The 18981-nt window shown below is 40.0% G+C and overlaps 1 protein-coding gene across 6 annotated transcripts in view; it reads left to right on the plus strand.

Moving 5' to 3' along the window:
• Window positions 1–18981, plus strand: part of snx13 (sorting nexin 13) — a 206041-nt gene that overhangs the window by 101812 nt on the left and 85248 nt on the right. For all 6 annotated transcript variants that reach the window (XR_009656790.1, XM_060942626.1, XM_060942627.1 and 3 more), the window contains 5 exons: window positions 5270–5377; window positions 5458–5568; window positions 5658–5819; window positions 11678–11749; window positions 14754–14899. Coding sequence is in view for 5 of the 6 variants with exons in the window: in XM_060942626.1 (XP_060798609.1) it covers window positions 5270–5377; window positions 5458–5568; window positions 5658–5819; window positions 11678–11749; window positions 14754–14899 (599 nt within the window). In the remaining variant the exon portion in view is untranslated. The remainder of the gene's footprint in view (window positions 1–5269; window positions 5378–5457; window positions 5569–5657; window positions 5820–11677; window positions 11750–14753; window positions 14900–18981) is intronic.

Genomic DNA, 18981 nt, shown 5'->3' on the forward strand with positions numbered 1-18981 from the left:
CCCGAGTGTGATAGCTTGACATCGCATACCACTAACTTGTGCTGGGTAACACAGTCCTCATTTGGAGTCACTTTTGCATTGCGCACCAGTTTGAGGTCGCATTGCTTGCTTGACCAGGATGTAATCCACTTGACTACGATTGCCCCCAGACTCGTACGTCACCAGATGATTATCTCCCTTCATGAAATGGGAGTTGGCTACAACTAGGTTGTTGGCAACAGCAAACTCAAGTAACCTTCCACCGTCTGTGTTTCGAGTGCCATGACCCTTTCCTCCATGAACACCATCGTATCCAGCAGCCATTGTTCCAATGTGTCCATTGAAGTCACCACATTGGAAGAGGCTCTCTGAAGCACCTGTCTTGGCTACAGTTGCTAGTAGATCTTGGTAGTCTTTCTGATCATCGCTGAGGCCAGCTTCTGGAGCATAGGGCTGATAGTACAGTCACAATACATTTTCCAACAATTAATTTGATGAGCATGATTCGATCGGATACACGCTTCACATCATAGACATTTTCCACCCACTTTCAGCAAGCAGAATCCCAACACCTCCAATGCCCTTCTCATTACCAACCCAAAATAACTTGTACCTTGAATCTTTCCCTGTGATCATTCTGGTGGATGCTCCTCTTCACCAGACTTCCTGAATGCTACAGATGTCAATGTTCCGCTGGGACAACGCTTCCACTACTTCGCCTGGTCTCCTTCTCTGGAACGTCTTGTTCTGACGTTCCATGTGCTAACTCTAAAATTCTGATGTGGTCGCTGACTATTGATCTGACTGGGCCCACATCTAACACCAGTCCTACCAGGAGTGACACCTTCAACCATATGGTTTCCAGTCCCTGTCTTACGAACTTTACTGATAACTGCCATAAGAGGAAAAATTGAAGCAATATTTTACGGTTGGATGTCCTTCCTACCACCAACCCCCAACCTGGAGGACCAGGAGATCACAATTGGTCTGGCTTCTACCCTTCGACCTGTACGGCATGGGTGGCCCTACCAGGAGTTTAATACTCCGGCTGACGTAGCTCTAGGGGTCACCTGAAGCACACAAACTACCCCACCATGATAAGGTAGTGAAATCTTTGGGGTAGTAAATTAAACTTAAAAAAATCAGTTGAATGTTTTACAGAAAAACTGCGAATTCTTTTGTCGTAAAGACTTCTCCTGTATTGGAAACCTTAAAGTGCATATCACGGGTAAATTCAGGAGCAAGATCAATGTAATTCTCCTATTTAATATTAAACTTTGGTCAAATATCTGTAACATTCTGCATTCTCTGCAGTTTTTTTTTTACCTTGCGCAATACCAGAAAAATTCAGTTGAAATCAAGCCATTTGAGGCGAATTGGTCCGCCTCTGAAAAAACTTTGCATTTGAATTTCCCGGCAAACGTTGATTTTCGTGACGTCATCTGCAGGACGCCTCCTTCTGAATCCTACGTCAGCGCTGGTTTGTTTATGAGAAAACGACCTGGTGGTTTTCTGCAAATTTCTTCAACGTTATCACGGAATTATTAAAATGGTTAACAGATGTATCGTAGGAGGGTGTAGCAACACCAATCTTGATGGGATTAGTACTCATCGTTTTCCAAAAGACCGGGCAATGAGAGAGAAATGGGAGCGCTTGGTCTACACAGGCTGTGCACTGAAACTGCAAAGCTCGCGCAGCCTGCTGGCGCTTCCGCAGATAACGTCACGAATCTGGCTCCAGACTCCCTTGGGATTTTTCCAGACGCGTTTTGTTCTTTTATTTTTTTCTGCTGTAGACAGATGGCCTTGTGCAAAATTACCCTTCTGGATGAGTGTGTAAAGGGACATTCTTTCATATTAAAAAAAAAAAAACATGAAATTGGTCCAGAATATGCACTTGAAAAGATGCAGCTTTACCATGAACTTTTACAAAATTCTAACACTGGAAATGCCTTCCAAAAATGCTAAATAAGTGTGTCTTCACAGAAAACGTCATCTAAATGATGAGCCTTTGATTTGCTTTAGATTCAGAACTATCATCAGAGCTGCCGTTCTAGAAAATCAGTCAATCTGAATAGAGAGTTCAGAAGCAGCGTGGCATAACATGAATTACAAACCCATTTTCAACATCAAGCAGTGATCATTTAGATTAATTTTAGGCAACATGTTTTGATAGGTTTGTGTTGGGCAAGTAAATGTAGAGCTTGAACATTCTTGCCTTTTTAAATGTGTATATTTAAATACTATTGGCTGGCTTTTTTTATGGTATATCAGATATATTCCATTCAGCTAGCATGATATTGAACGAGTCGAAGACGAGTAGCTGAATGGAGTATATCAGATATACCACGGGGGGGGAGTCAGCTGCTGCTATTATTATTATTATTATTATTATTATTATACTACATACTCACTGTCTCGCCCAGTTTTTCGATGTCCATTGGTATGTTTTTCTCTTGGAAATATGCGCAAAGAATATCTAAAGTTTTGGTAACCTTTCGGGTGTTCAACGCATCTTTCTTCTTTTTCCCGGTGAACAAAGAAATGTTTCTGCGCATGCGCAGCAGAAAATTCTCATTGGATATTCGCATCAGTGCCGACGTGTGACCTCATGTTTCAACAACCATGCAATATCGTAAACCATATTCGACACTTGTTCTCCATTGAGTAGAGTGACGTAATACACATAGGATAAGCGATATGCTAACAATATTGCATGCTATCAAACCAAATGAATGAAACCTGCTAGAAGGGAATAGAACACCTTTTATTTAAATAATTTTTTTTTTTAATATTCCATTGAAAAAGTGCCGTGTTTGTATAATATTTAAATAATATTGGCTGGCTTTGAGTGGTATATCAGATATAATTCGTTCAGCTAGCATGATATTGAATGAGTTGAAGACAAGTAGTCAAATAGAATATATGATATACCATGAAAAAAATCCATTATAATAATAATAAATGCAGGAAATTATAAAAGAGAAAAGGCGAGCAAAGAAGGATTAGGATGGTCAGAGAGATGAGGAAAGCAGGCGGTTATACAGAGAGACGAGACAGAAGGCAAAAAGAGCGGTAGCAAAGGCGAAAGCAGATGCATACCAGGAGTTGTACAAAAGACTGGAGACCAAAGAAGGAGAGAAAGACCTGGACAGACTAGCTCGGCAGAGAAAGAGGGAAGCGAGGGATGTACAGCAGGTAAGAGTGATGAAAGATGGCAATGTGCTGACAGAGAGAGTGCATTAAGAAGGTGGAAAGAGTACTTTGAGGATTTATTAAATGAGGAGAATCCAAGAGAGAGAAGGTCAGATTCGTTGGAGACAGCAAATCAGGAGGCAGAGTTGGTTAGTAAAGGATGAGGTGAGGGCAGCCATGAAAGTGAAAGGTAAGCTGTATAAGACAGTAGTGAGACCAGCTGTGATGTACGGATTAGAGACCGTACCCTTAACGAAGAGACAGGAGGCAAAGTTGGAGGTGGCGGAGTTGAGGATGTTAAGGTTTGTGATGGGAGGTTGGACAGGATAAGGAACGAGCACATCAGAGCAGAGGGACAGCACATGTGGAGATCTTTGGAATTAAGCTAAGAGAGATGAGACTGAGATGGTATGGGCCCATCCTGAGAAGAGATGCAGAGCATGTGGGAAGGAGAATGTTGAGGATGGAGCTGCCAGGCACACGGAAACGAGGAAGGCCAAAGAGGAGATACGTGGATGTGGTGAGGCAGGAGATGAAAGTGGCAGGTGTGGTAGAGAAGGATGCGGAAGACAGGGAGCAATGGAGACGAAAGATCCGCTGTGGCGACCCCTAATCAGGAGCAGCCAAAAGATGATTATACATACACTTCTTATTGGCATTCTTGAAGACCAACACTAGCTTACCCGCGACTCTGTGCTGTTAGTGTGGCAGTACAGTTACCTTCTAGCTGGTGACCTGGCAGCCAAAATTCTCTCTCAATCTTCCGCTTTTAACAAAGTAAACCTCGCAGCCATGTTTGTTTACAGACTGTCGGTCACTCGCTAGCGTGGAAGTTTTACATCTTTGATGTGTGTGTCTTCCAGTTTTTCGATGTCCGTTGGTATGTTTTTCTCTTGTAAATATGCGTGAAGAATATCTAATGTAGTTTTGGTAGCCTTTCAGGTGTTCAGCGCATCTTTAGTTTCAGTTTGTTTATTTAGTGCTAAAACCTAGCACTGGATTAGCCTCGTCTTCTCTCTTTCCCGGCCGACAAAGAAATGTGCGCGTGCGCAGCAGAAAAGTTTTGTCATTGGAGCGTCACATGAGCTCTGATGTGTGACGTCATGTTGTCTTGACAGCGTGCAACATTATAACAATATTGCACGCTCATTCTCCATTGGGGAGAGTGGTGTAATACATGGAGGGTAAGCGATATGATATTGCATGGCATCAATAAACCCGGTAGAAGGGAGTAGAAGACATGTATGTTATTTACCAGCTGGGAGGTCCGTATCGTGAAATACCGTGACCGAGGTCTTGAACGTACTGACCGAGGCCCTCTGGGTCGAGGTCAGTATTCAAGGCCGAGGTCACGGTATTTCACGATACGGACCGACCTTAAGCTGGTAAATATTTGTTTTCTTTACCAAATTCTAACAGAAAATGAGAGCGGCCGAAAGGGAAAACCGAGCCGAGCTGCCATTTTGAATCCTCATTCACGGCTGTAATGCAAATTGCTTCCTCCTCGGTATACAAGTGCACTTCCATGGCAGGAAAAAAAACTACATTTTGCTGCCTATGTAGTCCCCTATTTATACAAAATTGAGTCATTCAGCCATGTTTTTGCTCGGCGTTAGCAACAGTTACAGGTTTTTAGCTTTCTCCTGAAATGTTTTCTTTTATTTCGTCTTCATCAGGGTAGTAAAACTCACTTTTGCTGTGAAGACTGTCGTTATCGCTGTCCATGCTGTAAAAATTAATGCTATTCTCCTGAGAAATGCTGGCAAAAATTATAAGATTTTTGATAATCTTATTAATAAATCTTATTAAAAAAAAAAAGATAAACGTTGACAAATGCTATTATGTTTGGTGTTGTGAACGAGTGAGTCGCCAGAGGTCTGTAACTGGGGTCTGTATCGTAGGATACAGACCTGCTTGCCAGCCAATCAGAGCGCAGGAGTTGATGGAAACTGGACCGCAAAAAAAAAGTATTTTTTTTATTCCATGAAAAAAGTGGCCTGTTTGTATAATCAGATATTCACTTTGCCTTTGGCGATTAATTGTTAAATATTGAACTCTGCTGTGTCTTCTTCTGCTCATTGGGAATTGACTCTAGTTTGAGAACCTCAACTCGATATTAAAACTTCCTGGGAAGAAAACGTTCAACAACATGGACAGGGACTTCCTGGAGAGAAGGAAAAAGGACCTGAACGCTTATTTACAGGTAGGCTTGCTTTATGTTAAATAGCCAGCTCTCCTTTCCTTATAGGACAGGTGTAGGAATGCGTGGTGTTTGTGTTTCAGCTGCTTCTGAATCCAGAGATGGTGAAAGCCTGCCCCATGCTCATACCTTACGTCCATGACTTCCTGGAGAACAAGGCCTACAGCAAAGGCAAGGGCGACTTTGCACGAAAGGTGAGAGCGTGTTACTGATTTGCCCATTTCAATCTAATGCACTGCCTCTATTTACAGTGAGGTGTGTGTGTCTGTGTGTGTGTGTGTAGATGGATACATTTGTGAACCCTCTACGTAGCTCCATGAGGAACATGTCAAATGCTGTGAAGGCACTTCCTGACAGCCTCGCTGAAGGAATGACCAAAGTGTCGGACAACATGGGGCGCATGTCCGAGAGACTGGGCCAGGACATCCGACAGTCCATATTCAAGGCAGGTGCATTATTCTGTGAGCTGGGTGATTTAAATAGCATTTACTGCACACAGGTATATGGGTCTGTCTCAGAAACTGGGTACTGTGGGGGTAGCCCACTAAATATACTCAGTCAATAAGCTATACGGTTTTGAATGGTGATGTTGGTTTTAATTTGAAATAAAATGATGAAAGAAATAATACAGATAAAACTAAATCTTTGATGTGAATACTCTGTTCAGAATTTAGCAAAAATTCTGCAAATTTGTGGAAAAATGGCGGCTTGATCTGGGACATGATAAATGGTTGACTACATCGCATTCCCTTAAAAAGGTTGTAGTCCACTGAAAAGTCTACAGTTATCGCTAATTGTATTTTAAAGTTGTAACTTTATACACCTAAGGATTGGTGCGCTCACAGAATAATCATAACCGTAATAAAACATCATGCAAAATATTTCATCACCGTTGTAACTCCATTTTCCGCATACCCGAAACCAATACGATCGTGTGTTTTGATCTAAACGGAAAGCCTCAGGCTCAGGGTCACTACCTCACCAGAAGTAGTAACTTAAAATCACTACGCCATATAAACATTTAGCTATAAATCTGCGATTTTGGTTTTTAAAACGAAAGCTGAAAGTTAGGTATAGAATGTTTCTTACAGAATATGTTACGATGGTAGCTGGTCTTGTATGAATTTCTGAGCTATAAAATGAGTTGTGGTCTATTTTTTACCGTAGCGTGTTATTTGTGTGCGGGGAAGGACACACATTAACAATTTGCATGTGTAGAATGGAATTTTCCACTCCAACAGTTAGAAGTTGATCGTGCTTCCATTTACGGCCTTTCTGTTACGCGAGTGATCTGTTCGGGCGTTATCACTGAAAAGGTGAGTTTTGACAGTTTTATTTTGTTTTAGTCTTGCAGTATAAGGCAATAGAATGTTTCTTTTTCATCTTACTTTCATATTTCCTAGTGTTTGCGTATTTTTGGCCAATATTTTGCAGCCATGGTCAATTTAGATCGAACTTTTGATAGAATCTCCAGCCAGTCATTTTGCCCCGCCCCCGCCTCGTGCTCCGTCCGGTGCGGTAGTGATGTCCCGTTGCTCGCGTGCCGCAGCAGAGACCCGCGCGACCTTCAGCCGCTACGGTCACTGTTCTTTTACCACCGCCGTTATTCTCATCTTTCCGGTGTGTTCTTGATTTTTCCATTGTGTCCTGTTCCGCCATATCAAATACCCAAAATGTATCATATTATTCATATTTAAGTGAATAATCAATTTGGGCATCGTAACTTGGCATTTTTAACCCAAGCAATCAAAAAGAGGAAATTTATTCAATATTTTCACTCGTCTGTGAAGGAGGGGCTTTAATTCTTCATGATGGAGTTATTTTATATGGAAATCAATTTTACAAAAGCATTTGAATTGTAATCAAAAAAAATTTCCACAGTGGAGGCCAGATAAAGCAAGATACTATCTTTACTCTTATTAAACATGACAAAAGAAACATTGAGTGTTCGGTAAATGCAAAAAAATAGTAAAATTAGAAAATGTATTTTTTGACCATAATGTCCCAAATGAGAGACCAGTTTCTGAGATGAACCCATATATCTTTATGAAAACTCTCCTGCTGCCTCTACAGACATTAAATAAATTTTTGTGAAGCTTTTGAATTAATTTACTTTGGATTAGGACTTGTGAACAGGGGTTTGTTTAAATTTCTTGTGTGTGGCAGTTTGGGGAAAACCATTCACATCTCGTTCTGAAAGCTATGGACTTCTCTGAACTGACATGTTTCTCTTCTGCTTGTATCTCACCTAAAAGTCAAGTTCTAGCCTTTTGTTAAAATCTGGTTCACACCCGAAAGTGAAAAAATAGAAATAGAGTAGAATAAAAAGGGTGGGGGCACGTAACAGTTCACTTAATTCATGAGCCAAATTTCCTGCTATAATTTTTGAAAAACAAAATTAAATGAGAGAATTTTAACAGAAAATGCAACATTTTATTTTCCTATTCATCAACTTGAATATTTATTTTAAATTTAAAAAAAACTTTTCATATTTTTAATAACCAGCAATTATTTACCCACATGTGTAAAAGCCTATTAAGTAAAATATCCCTTTTATTAAAAAATGAATGATAAACAGGCCTTTCTTAATAAATCTTTATGAACATTTGTATTACCTCCATTTGCTTCTCTTTTAGCATTTGACAGTCTGTGAAAAGAGAGCTGTGATTTCTTGTTAAATCTATTTGTGCAGTCAATCACACAACAGCTTTTTCCATTTTAGGTCTTTTTTTTAAAAAATGGTATTAGTGCTGTGTTACTTCCGCACTTCCTGCTGTTGTATGTTATTGCCCCTGCTGCTGTCTAAACAGTTCAGTTACAACTAGGAAAAACTAAAATTGTACAGCCTGATCACTTTTTTTTTTAAAATCAATTTGAATCATCATAAATTTCTATCACGGTTTATTGTTCCATGGTAAATTGCTACATGCCTAAAAAGCAGCATAGCTATATTCATGATTTGTCATGATTTAACTCTCTTAGAACCTGACGGATGCAGGTTACATCCAAATTCGCATCCCTTTTTCTTGGTTGAATTGCTCATGAAGTAGTGAGGTGGAGCACATATTGCGTGAAATTGCACACGTTACCCTTTCCAACAATGCTAGTTGCTTTTCCATCTCATTTAGTTAGTTACTGGTCACTGCGTAGATATGAAACGTGTCACAAGAGAGGGTGAAACCGGAGCTGTGTAATAACGCTAGTCATATTTTTTTTGTACTGAAATAATCACGTTCTGAAGATAATTTTCACACTCCTGCTTCTCAGTTGAATAAGTCATGAAGTCCGTAACACTACACAACATACCACAGAGCAAAATAAATGGTAGAAGTTGGCCTTTCCTTTGATGCTAGTGGTTTCTCTATGCGACAAAGCATTGTTGAGTAATCCAGTGAAATCACAGCAAATAATACCATTTATTTCCATTAGACACTAAGCACATATTTTTGCAAATTGCCAAGTCGTTTCCCACCATCATGGTTATGATATTGCCAGATTCCAGACCATGTCCCTTACACAATTTATGAAAAGAGATCTCTACTGCCAGCATTTTATAGTGAGATGCATGTAAAAACATGGCAACCACTGATCCAGCCTGATGTCCTGATTCTGGTTGGGGATCTCATCACTTCGTTCCTGCTCACGTTGGCCCCATATGGACAGCCTACACAATGATGCACTTAGAAACCATGAAGATGGCAATTGATATAAACAGTTGTGATTATGATGGCTTAGGACTGCAATTACCATGACAACTTTAGGACTGTAACTGCCATAAATAGTCTTGCACTCAAGTCTCCATCAGTGAACAGTGAGAACTTCTACAAAATAGACTTGGTTTTAAAACTAGAACAAATTTCCTGGTTACACGATTGCACTTTTTGACCATATAGTGCACAGTAATCAAAGGGAGTTATTTATAATCGCACTGTTTGGTGTCACCCAGATGAGGATGGGTTCCCTTTTGCGTGTTTCCTCTCAAGGTTTCTTCATGTCATCTCAGGGGGTTTGTTCATTAGGGATAAATTCATACAGTATTGTACAAAAGGCTTAGGCACGTGTAACGAAATGCTGTAGACCAAAAAATGGCTTTAAAGGAACAGTCCACCGTACTTCCATAATGAAATATGTTGTTCTCTGAATTGAGACAAGCTGATCCGTACCTCTCTGAGCTTTGTGCGACCTCCCAGTCAGTCAGATGCGCTGTCACTCCTGTTAGCAATGTAGCTAGGCTCAGTATGGCCAATGGTATTTTTTGGGGCTGTAGTTAGATGCGACCAAACTCTTCCGCGTTTTTCCTGTTTACATAGGTTTATATGACCAGTGACATGAAACAAAGTTCAGTTACACAAATTGAAACGTGGCGATTTTCTATGCTATGGAAAGTCCGCACTATAATGACAGGCGTACTAACACCTTCTGCGCGCTTCGACAGCGCATTGATACCGTCACTCCTGTTTCCCCCCTCTCCCCCGCCCCCCTGACTAGACTGTGTTCCAAGGAGTGCAGGCTACTTGTCTTGGTGGTCACGTTGGTTGTATTGACGGAAGTTAGGGGGGGCGGGGGAGAGAAAAAAAAAAACAGGAGTGAAGGTATCAATGCGCTGTCGAAGCGCGCAGAAGGTGTTAGTACGCCTGTCATTATAGTGCGGACTTTCCATAGCATAGAAAATCGCCACGTTTCAATTTGTGTAACTGAACTTTGTTTCATGTCACTGGTCATATAAACCTATGTAAACAGGAAAAACGTGGAAGAGTTTGGTCGCATCTAACTACAGCCCCCAAAAAATACCATTGGCCATGCTGAGCCTAGCTACATTGCTAACAGGAGTGACAGCGCGTCTGACTGACTGGGAGGTCGCGCAAAGCTCTGAGAGGTACGGAGCAGCTCGTCTCAATTCAGAGAAGAACATATTTCATTATGGAAGTACGGTGGACTGTTCCTTAAAAAAAAAAATTATAAACAGCAGTAAGTCATAAACTAAACAAAGTCAAGATTTGGTGTGAGACGTCCCTTTGCTTTAAAATAAATGGTAGTCTCAGGAAATGAGCTGTAGGTTTTACTGAGCATCTTGCAGAACCAACCACAGTCCTTCTGGACACTTTGACTGTCTCACTCACTTCTTAATTTTGCACCAAAACCCAGCAGCCTTCATTATTATTTTTTTTCTTTTTTAATCTGAAAAGTGCTCTCTTATGGAATATGTTGCTCAGATACAATTTTTTTTTTTCTTCCCCCCGTAACATTTAATTTTGTGCTGGAACACGAATGTTTGGAACTCTGAAATGTTTTTGTACTCACTAGATAATGTAGAAGTCATAAAATCGAAATCTATAACAAAGTTTGTAATTTAAAAAAAAAAAGGGCTGCCTAAGACTTTTGCACAGTACTGTGTGTAAAATTTATATCAGAAATGTATATATTTCTATAAACCTGCTTTGTGACTGTCTATTCTTAAGTGTTATACAAATCAAGTTTAATTGAATTTTTTAAAAAAAGTTTCTACTTTGTTCTACTGTTAATATTTTAATGGTTTCTTCAAATTGAGTGGCCAAAATATATAATAATGATAAAAAAAAACCCCGCAATTTACAGGGTGGTTTTTTTTTTTTTTTTTTCAAAAAATTTGATATTTGAGATGTAAATATCCCAGAAACTACTTAGTCTAGGCAAATGAAACTGAACAGGCTTAATGCTGAGCAATGTAAGATTTATTCCTCAGAATTTGAATGAGAGATTCAAAAGTATGTGGATTCCATGAACGATTTCACACATTTTCAATATTCGCGAACCCGCTCGCGCAATAGTCTCTTCCGATGCTGGTGGTCGTCCAGATCCTTTTGCCCTGCACACACACACAGCCTTCCTCTGAACTTTTTGTGCCGTGTCCAAATCTGCATTGCAGTTGGTGTGTTTTTAGAGAATTCTCTCATAAATGCACGCTGTACAGTCTCATTCGAGCGTACGCTAATGCCTTTTCTTTTCCAGTGAATGGCATTTGCATACGTAAAAAGATAAAAACATTAAATTTTGACTTGTTTCCACACATGCTGTTAAAATTTGAAGTCAACTGAACGAGAATTGGCCAAGTCATTAGATTGTGAAATGATATCAAAATTTTTGGAACACCCTGTACTTTAAAACCTCAGGTTTCCTTTATGTTGGCCAGCAAACTCTTGACAGTTTTTCCCCAGACCACTGCACACATACATTAAGTGCATGTTCTCATAAATAAGCTCCAATTTCGAGAAATTGTCTTTCCAGCCAACTTTTAAGGTGCTAATCTGTTGATTTTGCTCTTAGGTGCCGCCTTTAATCCCAAAGTCAGACATCGACCCTGAACACTGCCGAGTGTCTGCTCAGCTGGATGACAATGTGAGTGCCCAGTAGGAATAAACACTGGTATACTTTACTGTGGGGTGGAACCGTATAGTGACCTCATGATCTAGTGTAAAGAGGAAACCTGAAATATAATGTTTTTAGTTCACTGAGCGTGAACATAAATGGATGCATGTGGTAAATGTGTATTGTACGACTGTTGAAAGTCACACTTGGAAGACGGTCTGGACTCTTACGGGACATTCCACCGAATGGGTGCCATTTGCTTGTTGTACCACTCCCAAATTAAACTTAATTTTTTATATCTTTTCAACACTGATTATAATAACACACACACTTAACTATTCAAAATGTGTATTGGTCAACCTCAGGCTACGTTACAAGGTTTGGAAGTCAAAGATGGCTGCATTTTTTTTTTTTCCAGTCCTGTTACCAAAACTCTGAAAGTAACAGGACTGAGTTTTTAGCCTAGGATTAGCTAATGCGTGGAATTAAGCCATGTAGCGTCATCGCTAATAGCATGACCACACTTGGCACATTCTAGTGATTTACCAAAAATCTGTATTTTTAAAATAAACATCTAAGAAATAATTTAAGTAACAGGACAGTATGTTGACATTGATCTTATCAGTCAAAGTTAAAAAAAATCAAATATACAGAAAAGTAAATGAGAGAACTAACTTTTGGTCTTCCCGTGGCCTTCAGAAGACACAACTGATGTAATTTCCTGTTGAGCATGTGATTTATGGAATGTTCCAAATTTGTCAGATGGGGTAATATGTTTGGGTAACAGGACTGAGTGAAAACCCAGGGACACGACTAAAATGTGTATTTTAACTAAGATATTGTGGATTTCTTATGAAAAAAATAGATTTAAACCATGGATAGGATATGGAGTCACAACAGTGCAAAAGAAATCCTGTTTCTGAAGGATTTTAATCATAATATTTCATAGTTAAGTATAAAGTTAGTGTGCAGGGACAGGTAACACATGCTATTTTTCAGTGTTTTAGGTAGCTTTTGTTAATCCTTACAATTATATATCTTAAATTTGAAATCAGATCAATGTGCAGGACATTTTGCGTAATAAGGAAATGTATTTTAAAGTACATTTTTATGTGCATTTATACATATAATTTTCTCGGGACGGTGGAATGGCTCTTACAGTAATGCTTTTATGGCTGAGGACTACAGTTGACTTGCAAACTTTAGGACTGCAGTTGTCTTTTTTTTTTTTTTTTTTTGGGAGTGAAGACACCTTGGAAAGAAGGTCCATAATTGCCCACGGGCATTATGGGAAAATTCTGCCTGCCAAGAAACCAATTGGAGCGTACAATTTTATTGTAAGTAGCTCGTGCCATATAATAATAGAAAATAATCACCTTCAGGATGGCGACATAAACTTTGCTTCAGATCACACCTTTTAATTTTCTTATAACAAAACCAGAAGTGTTTATTTTTTAATTACAAGAGTTTCAACCTTACATATACTGTATGGTGAAAAATCTTTAGACACTTGACGACCATCACACAGATATGTGCTGGAAGCGTTTACTGTGTTTTTTTTTAATATATATATATTAGTGCTGTCAAAAATGTCGTGTTATTAACGCGTTAACTTGACTCAATTTTAACGGCGATAATTTTTTTATCGCGAGATTAACGCTCTGTGGCATGATGTAAGTTTTTCATAAGCTTTTGAAACTGCCAGGAACTTGGAACAGAGACTTTGGTTAGAAAACCGATAGCAGCTAGACTGTAATGCCACGCCCCGCACAGCCAGAGACCTTTGTGATCCGTTCTTTGAAAAGAGCCGTTCAAATGACTGGCTAATTTGGCTCTTTTTAAATATTCATTCAGTTTTAAGAAGACAGCGTCTAAAGAAGCCAGATCCCTCTGAACTGTAAACTCAATGCTATCCCAGAAATCCTTCCTGTAATATGCAAATTTGGCCGCCTCTGATTGGACAGCGCGACGCATCAACAGGCAGAAAGTGTAAAAGTACAAAATGTGTTAAGTGAGCTGAAACAGTAAAGATCAGATTCAATGCAATATTTATCAACGAACAACTTAAACTTAATATAATAGTGTACTTTATATTATAAAGTATGTCAAGCCTACCGTCACTGTGTAACCTATCTCTCTTTAGTTGTAGACTAACTCAAACAGTAGATCATTTCACTCATGGTTCTCTTGCTAGCCCCGCGCCGGTGCTCGGCTCGGCTTAGGTTTCACTTTGTAGTGGCTGTGTCAAGACGTGTTATGCTTTGCAATAAAAAAAAAAAAAAAAACATTGGTACAAAGCAAGCCCATTCACTTTTTTATGCTGATAAGAGAATTACAATGGTTTTTTATGTGACACAAATGTGCGATTAAATTGCAATTAATCGCGAGTTAACTATGACTGTCGTGACATTAATCGTGATTAAATATTTTAATCGCTTGACAGCATATATAATAAAATATTTATTTATTTATTTATTTACTTAACATTTACTGTTCTAAGCTCTGCTTTTTTGGGAAGGCTTTCCACTAGATTTTGGGGCGTGGCTGTGGGGATTTATGTTCATTCAGCTACAAGATTTGTGAGATCAGGCACTGATGTTGGGTGAGGAGGTCTGGGGTGCAGGCAATGCTGCAGTTCATTCCAAAGGTGTTAAGTGGGGTTGAGGTTAAGACTGGTGTGCAGGACCGGACACTCGAGTTCTTCCTGGAACTCACTTTGTGCACAGGGGCATTATGACGCTGGAACAGATCTGGGCCTCTGAGTTCCAGTCAAGGGAAACTGTAATGCTACAGCTTCCAAAGAACATTGTAGATCATTGTGGGCGTCCAGCTTTGTGGTAACACTTTGGAGGAAGAACCACACATGGGTTATACACAAACTTAGAGCCGTATAGAATAAGTCATGTAGGTTGAAATGTGTCAAGTCTAATAATTATAAGATATCTACGGTAGATTAGGTGATTCGTGCAACACTTTGTCGTAACTTAAGACGTTCATGCTCTTTATTAAGGAAATGTGACTTGTCTGTGTGAAGGTGGATGATAACATCCCACTGCGTGTGATGCTGCTGCTCATGGACGAGGTGTTCGACCTGAAGGAGAGGAACCAGTGGCTCCGCAGGAACATCAAGAACCTCCTGCAGCAGCTCATTCGAGCCACGTATGGAGACACAATCAACAGGTGCGCAATATATGTACACGCACATGCACACGTGCGTGCACACACATCCAGAGGCTTCTGGAATAATATATTTAGGCAGTGTTGAAAAGCAGAGCTCCTGATGAGTGTATGAGCAAAATATTTGCAAGGGCACAAAATCAACCTGAATACAGTGCCTTGCAAAAGTATTCATCCCCCTTGGTGTTTGTCCTGTTTTGTCGCATTACAAGCTGGAATTGAAATGGATTTTTGGGGGGTTAGCACCATTTTGATTTACACAACATGCCTACCACTTTTAAAGGTGCAGATTGTTGTTTTATCGCGACACAAACAATAAGAAGAAAAAACAGAAATCTGGAGGGTGCATAAGTATTCACCCCCTTTTGTATGGAAACCCTTAAATAAGAGCTGGTCCAACCAATTCACTTCATAAGTCACATTAGTTGATTTAAGATCCACCTGTGTGAAATCAGTGTCACATGATTTGTCACATGATGATGTATAAATCAACCTGGTCTGGAAGGACCCTGACTCTGCTACACTACTAAGCAAGCAACATGAAAACCAAGGAGCCTCCACACAGGTCAGAGACAAAGTTGTGAAGAAGTATAGATCAGGGTTGGGTTATAAAGAATATCCCACGGAGCACCATACAATCCATTATAGCAAAATGGAAAGAATATGGCACCACTACAAACCTGACAAGAGAAGGCCGCCCACCAAAACTCACAGACCAGGCAAGGTGATAGAGATGCGACAAAGACATTAACAATAACTCTGAAGGAGCTGCAAAGCTCCACAATGGAGATGGGAGTATCTCTCCATTGGACCACTTTAAGCCATACACTCCACAGAGCAGGGCTTTATGGAAGAGTGGCCAGAAAAAAGCCACTGCTTAAGAAAACACGTTTGGAGTTTGCGCAACAGCATGTGGCAGACTCCCCAAACACATGGAAGAAGATTCTCTGGTCAAATGAGACTAAAATTGATCTTTTTGGCCATCATGGGAAACGCCATGTGTGGCACAAACCCAACACCCTGAGAACACCATTCCTACAGTGAAGCATGGTGGTGGCAGCATCATGCTGTGGGGATGTTTTTCATCTGCAGGGACAGGAAAGCTGGTCAGGACTGAAGGAAAGATGGATGGCACTAAATACAGGGCAATTCTGGAGGAAAACCAGTTTGAGTCAGCCAGAGGTTTGAGACTGGGATGAAGGTTCACGGTCCAGTAGGACAATGACCCTAAACATACTGCTAAAGCTACACTGGAGTGGTTTAAACGGAAACATTTAAATGTCTTGGTATGGCTTAATCAAAGCCCAGACCTCAATCCAGTTGAGAATCTGTGGCATAACTTGAAGATTGCTGTACACCAACACAACCCATCTAACTTGAAGGAGTTGGAGCAGTTTTGCCTTGAACAATGGACAAAAATCCCAGTGGCTAGATGTGCTAAGCCAGGGGTTTTCAAAGTGTGGGAGAGTCAGCCCCCCCCCCCCCCCCCCCCCAGAGAGCAAATAAACAGCGCCCCCCTCACAATTTTTGTTGTTGCTATACTTAATGTTCCATTCGTATTTTTTTTAAAAATGGTTGTTGTACACATTATTTTTTTCTTTTACACATTTTAAACATCTGTGCTTTTTAAAACATTTTTTACACATTTTAAACATCTGTGCTTTTCTTTTTAAAACATCGTTTTACACATTTTAAACATCTCATAGCATCGTTAGCTAGCACCTCTTGGCAGACAACACACTGTGGCAGTGGAGCATCTTCAGATCCAGTCCATGAAAATCCAAACTTTAAATAATCGTGGTCATACTTCCTTCTTTTTTCAGTCCCCCCAGGATTTCGCGGGCCTTTTTGTGATTGTTGCGGGCTAAAATGTCTGATGTTGCGGGGGGGTTTCCAAAAAATTGTAATGAAAGTTGCGGTGTTTTTTAGGTTTTTGTTGCGATTACATTGCGGGAGGAAGTGAAAGTTGCGAGAAATTGCTGCGATTTTCTCTTTTTGTGATTAAAATTGAGTGATATGTTAAATATTAAGTTGTTACTGAAAAACTATTAATTAAAAAAAAAGACACTGAGAAATGGTCCTATAAACAACTTTACCAATATAAAAGATTACCAGGACTACAAAAATGCAGAAAAATAGGCTTTACTTATCCAAATGCACCTGTTGGTTCAAAAGTTAAAGTGCAGAGAACCTCACAGCACAACATGAAGTTACCTTAAAATATAATATAAATGCCTCAGCTTTCATGTAAGAAAAAAAAAACCTTAATACTAGTACTGTGTGCAGGCAGTCTCTCCTGAAGACTAAATTAAACAATAATTATAAACTAATAAAATAAATGGCTCAGGCTTCATAGAAGAAAAAAATCAATTTGAACAGAATCTCACAGTATGATGCTGAAGCTGCCTAAACAATGGAAAATAAAATACCATTTTGGCAAAAATGTTGCCATCCATTAATTTCTTGTATTAAGTAAAAAAATAATGTAAAGTGCACACAGTGCTTCACTGTAAACACAACACACTTTCAGTAACAGAATTTAAGCCTATACAAACATTGTCTCGCACATGCAGTGTTGCCAGATACTGCTGACGTTTTCCAGTCCAAAATATGTTCAAAATCCGCCAAAATGCACTTAAAACTGCCCAATCTGGCAACACTGCGTGACGTCACCTCAAGACGACGCCAACGATTGGTCAAATTTGCAGGAAGGTTGCGGTGATTGGATATAATTGCAACACCGCCCTGAATTCGCGGGGATTGGTTGAATTGCAACATCGCGAAATCCTGGAGGCTCTGTTTTTTTGCTTGGCCCAGACTCTGTCTCCTCACTCACTGTAGCTTTAGGTACTAAAAATCGATCCATTTTGTCTCTGACAAAGGCTAGCTGAAGTTCACTAAATGTCCGCAATAGTAACTTATTCTGGCTTATGTTTCCTCACGTTGCGCTCCCCCTGAAGAACTCTGGCGCCCCCCAGGGGAGGCGCGCTCCACACTTTGAAAAGCCCTGTGCTAAGCTAATAGAGACATGGCCCAAGAGACTTGCAGCTGTAATTGCAGCAAAAGGTGGCTTTACAAAGTATTGACTTGTTAGGTGAACACTCCAGATTTCTGTTTCTTCATCTTAATTATTGTTTGGGTCACAATAAAAGTTATTTTCACCTTTAAAGTGGTCGGCATGTTGTGTAAATCAAATGGTGCTAACTGCCCAAAAATCCATTTTAATTCCAGCTTGTAATGCAGCAAAACAGACCAAACATCAAGGGTATGAATACTTTTGCAAGACACTGTGGATAATAATAAAACACATGAAGCACTGAATTGTGTAGTGTCCTGTATTTCACCTCAATAAACTGCTGCATTGTCTCGACAGTGATGCCAATAATGAGATGCACATCGCAGTTACGATGCATATTTATTCCTTTCTTTGACGCTGCATGCCACGCGTCAAACAACGCCACGGCATTTATTATGGTGCGAGTCTGCCGAGTGCCTGGTGGACAGCAGTGAACCAGCGCTTTCACTTTACATCACTACTATACTATATAGTTATGATTTGAATTAGGGCTGCACAATTAATCGAATTTAATCGAAAATCGCGATTTTGGCTGCCACGATTAAATTAAATGAAAATCGCGATTTATTTCCATTTAAAATGCGAGCTCAGCTGCATATCTGATCAAGCACTTTTTGACCAGTACTCCGCCAAACCATTAGGGGGTGAACCGACGCATGTAAGGTTTCATTACTCTGCCTAAATAAGCAAGCAAGCCAAGGCAGTGTTGCCAGATTGGGCGGTTTTAAGTGCATTTTGGCGGGTTTTGAACATATTTTGGGCTGGAAAACGTCAGCAGTATCTGGCAACACTGGCCAAGTGCGCAGAGCTTCAGTGCAGCGGTATCTTCTTCAAGGGGTGATAGCGTGAGAGTAGGTAGCAGATTGAGGTGAGAGAGAAAAGCTAACTATGTCGGAACAACAGACTATTTAGCACTGGAGGCAATGTTGTGATCTGCCTTCGCTCGTGTTTAAAGCCAGAGCATGTTGATAGGCTGGTCTTTCTAGCTAAAAACTTGTAGGCCTCAGTA

Source organism: Neoarius graeffei, chromosome 16 (assembly GCF_027579695.1).
Source record: "Neoarius graeffei isolate fNeoGra1 chromosome 16, fNeoGra1.pri, whole genome shotgun sequence".
NCBI classification, from domain to species: Eukaryota; Metazoa; Chordata; class Actinopteri; order Siluriformes; family Ariidae; genus Neoarius; species Neoarius graeffei.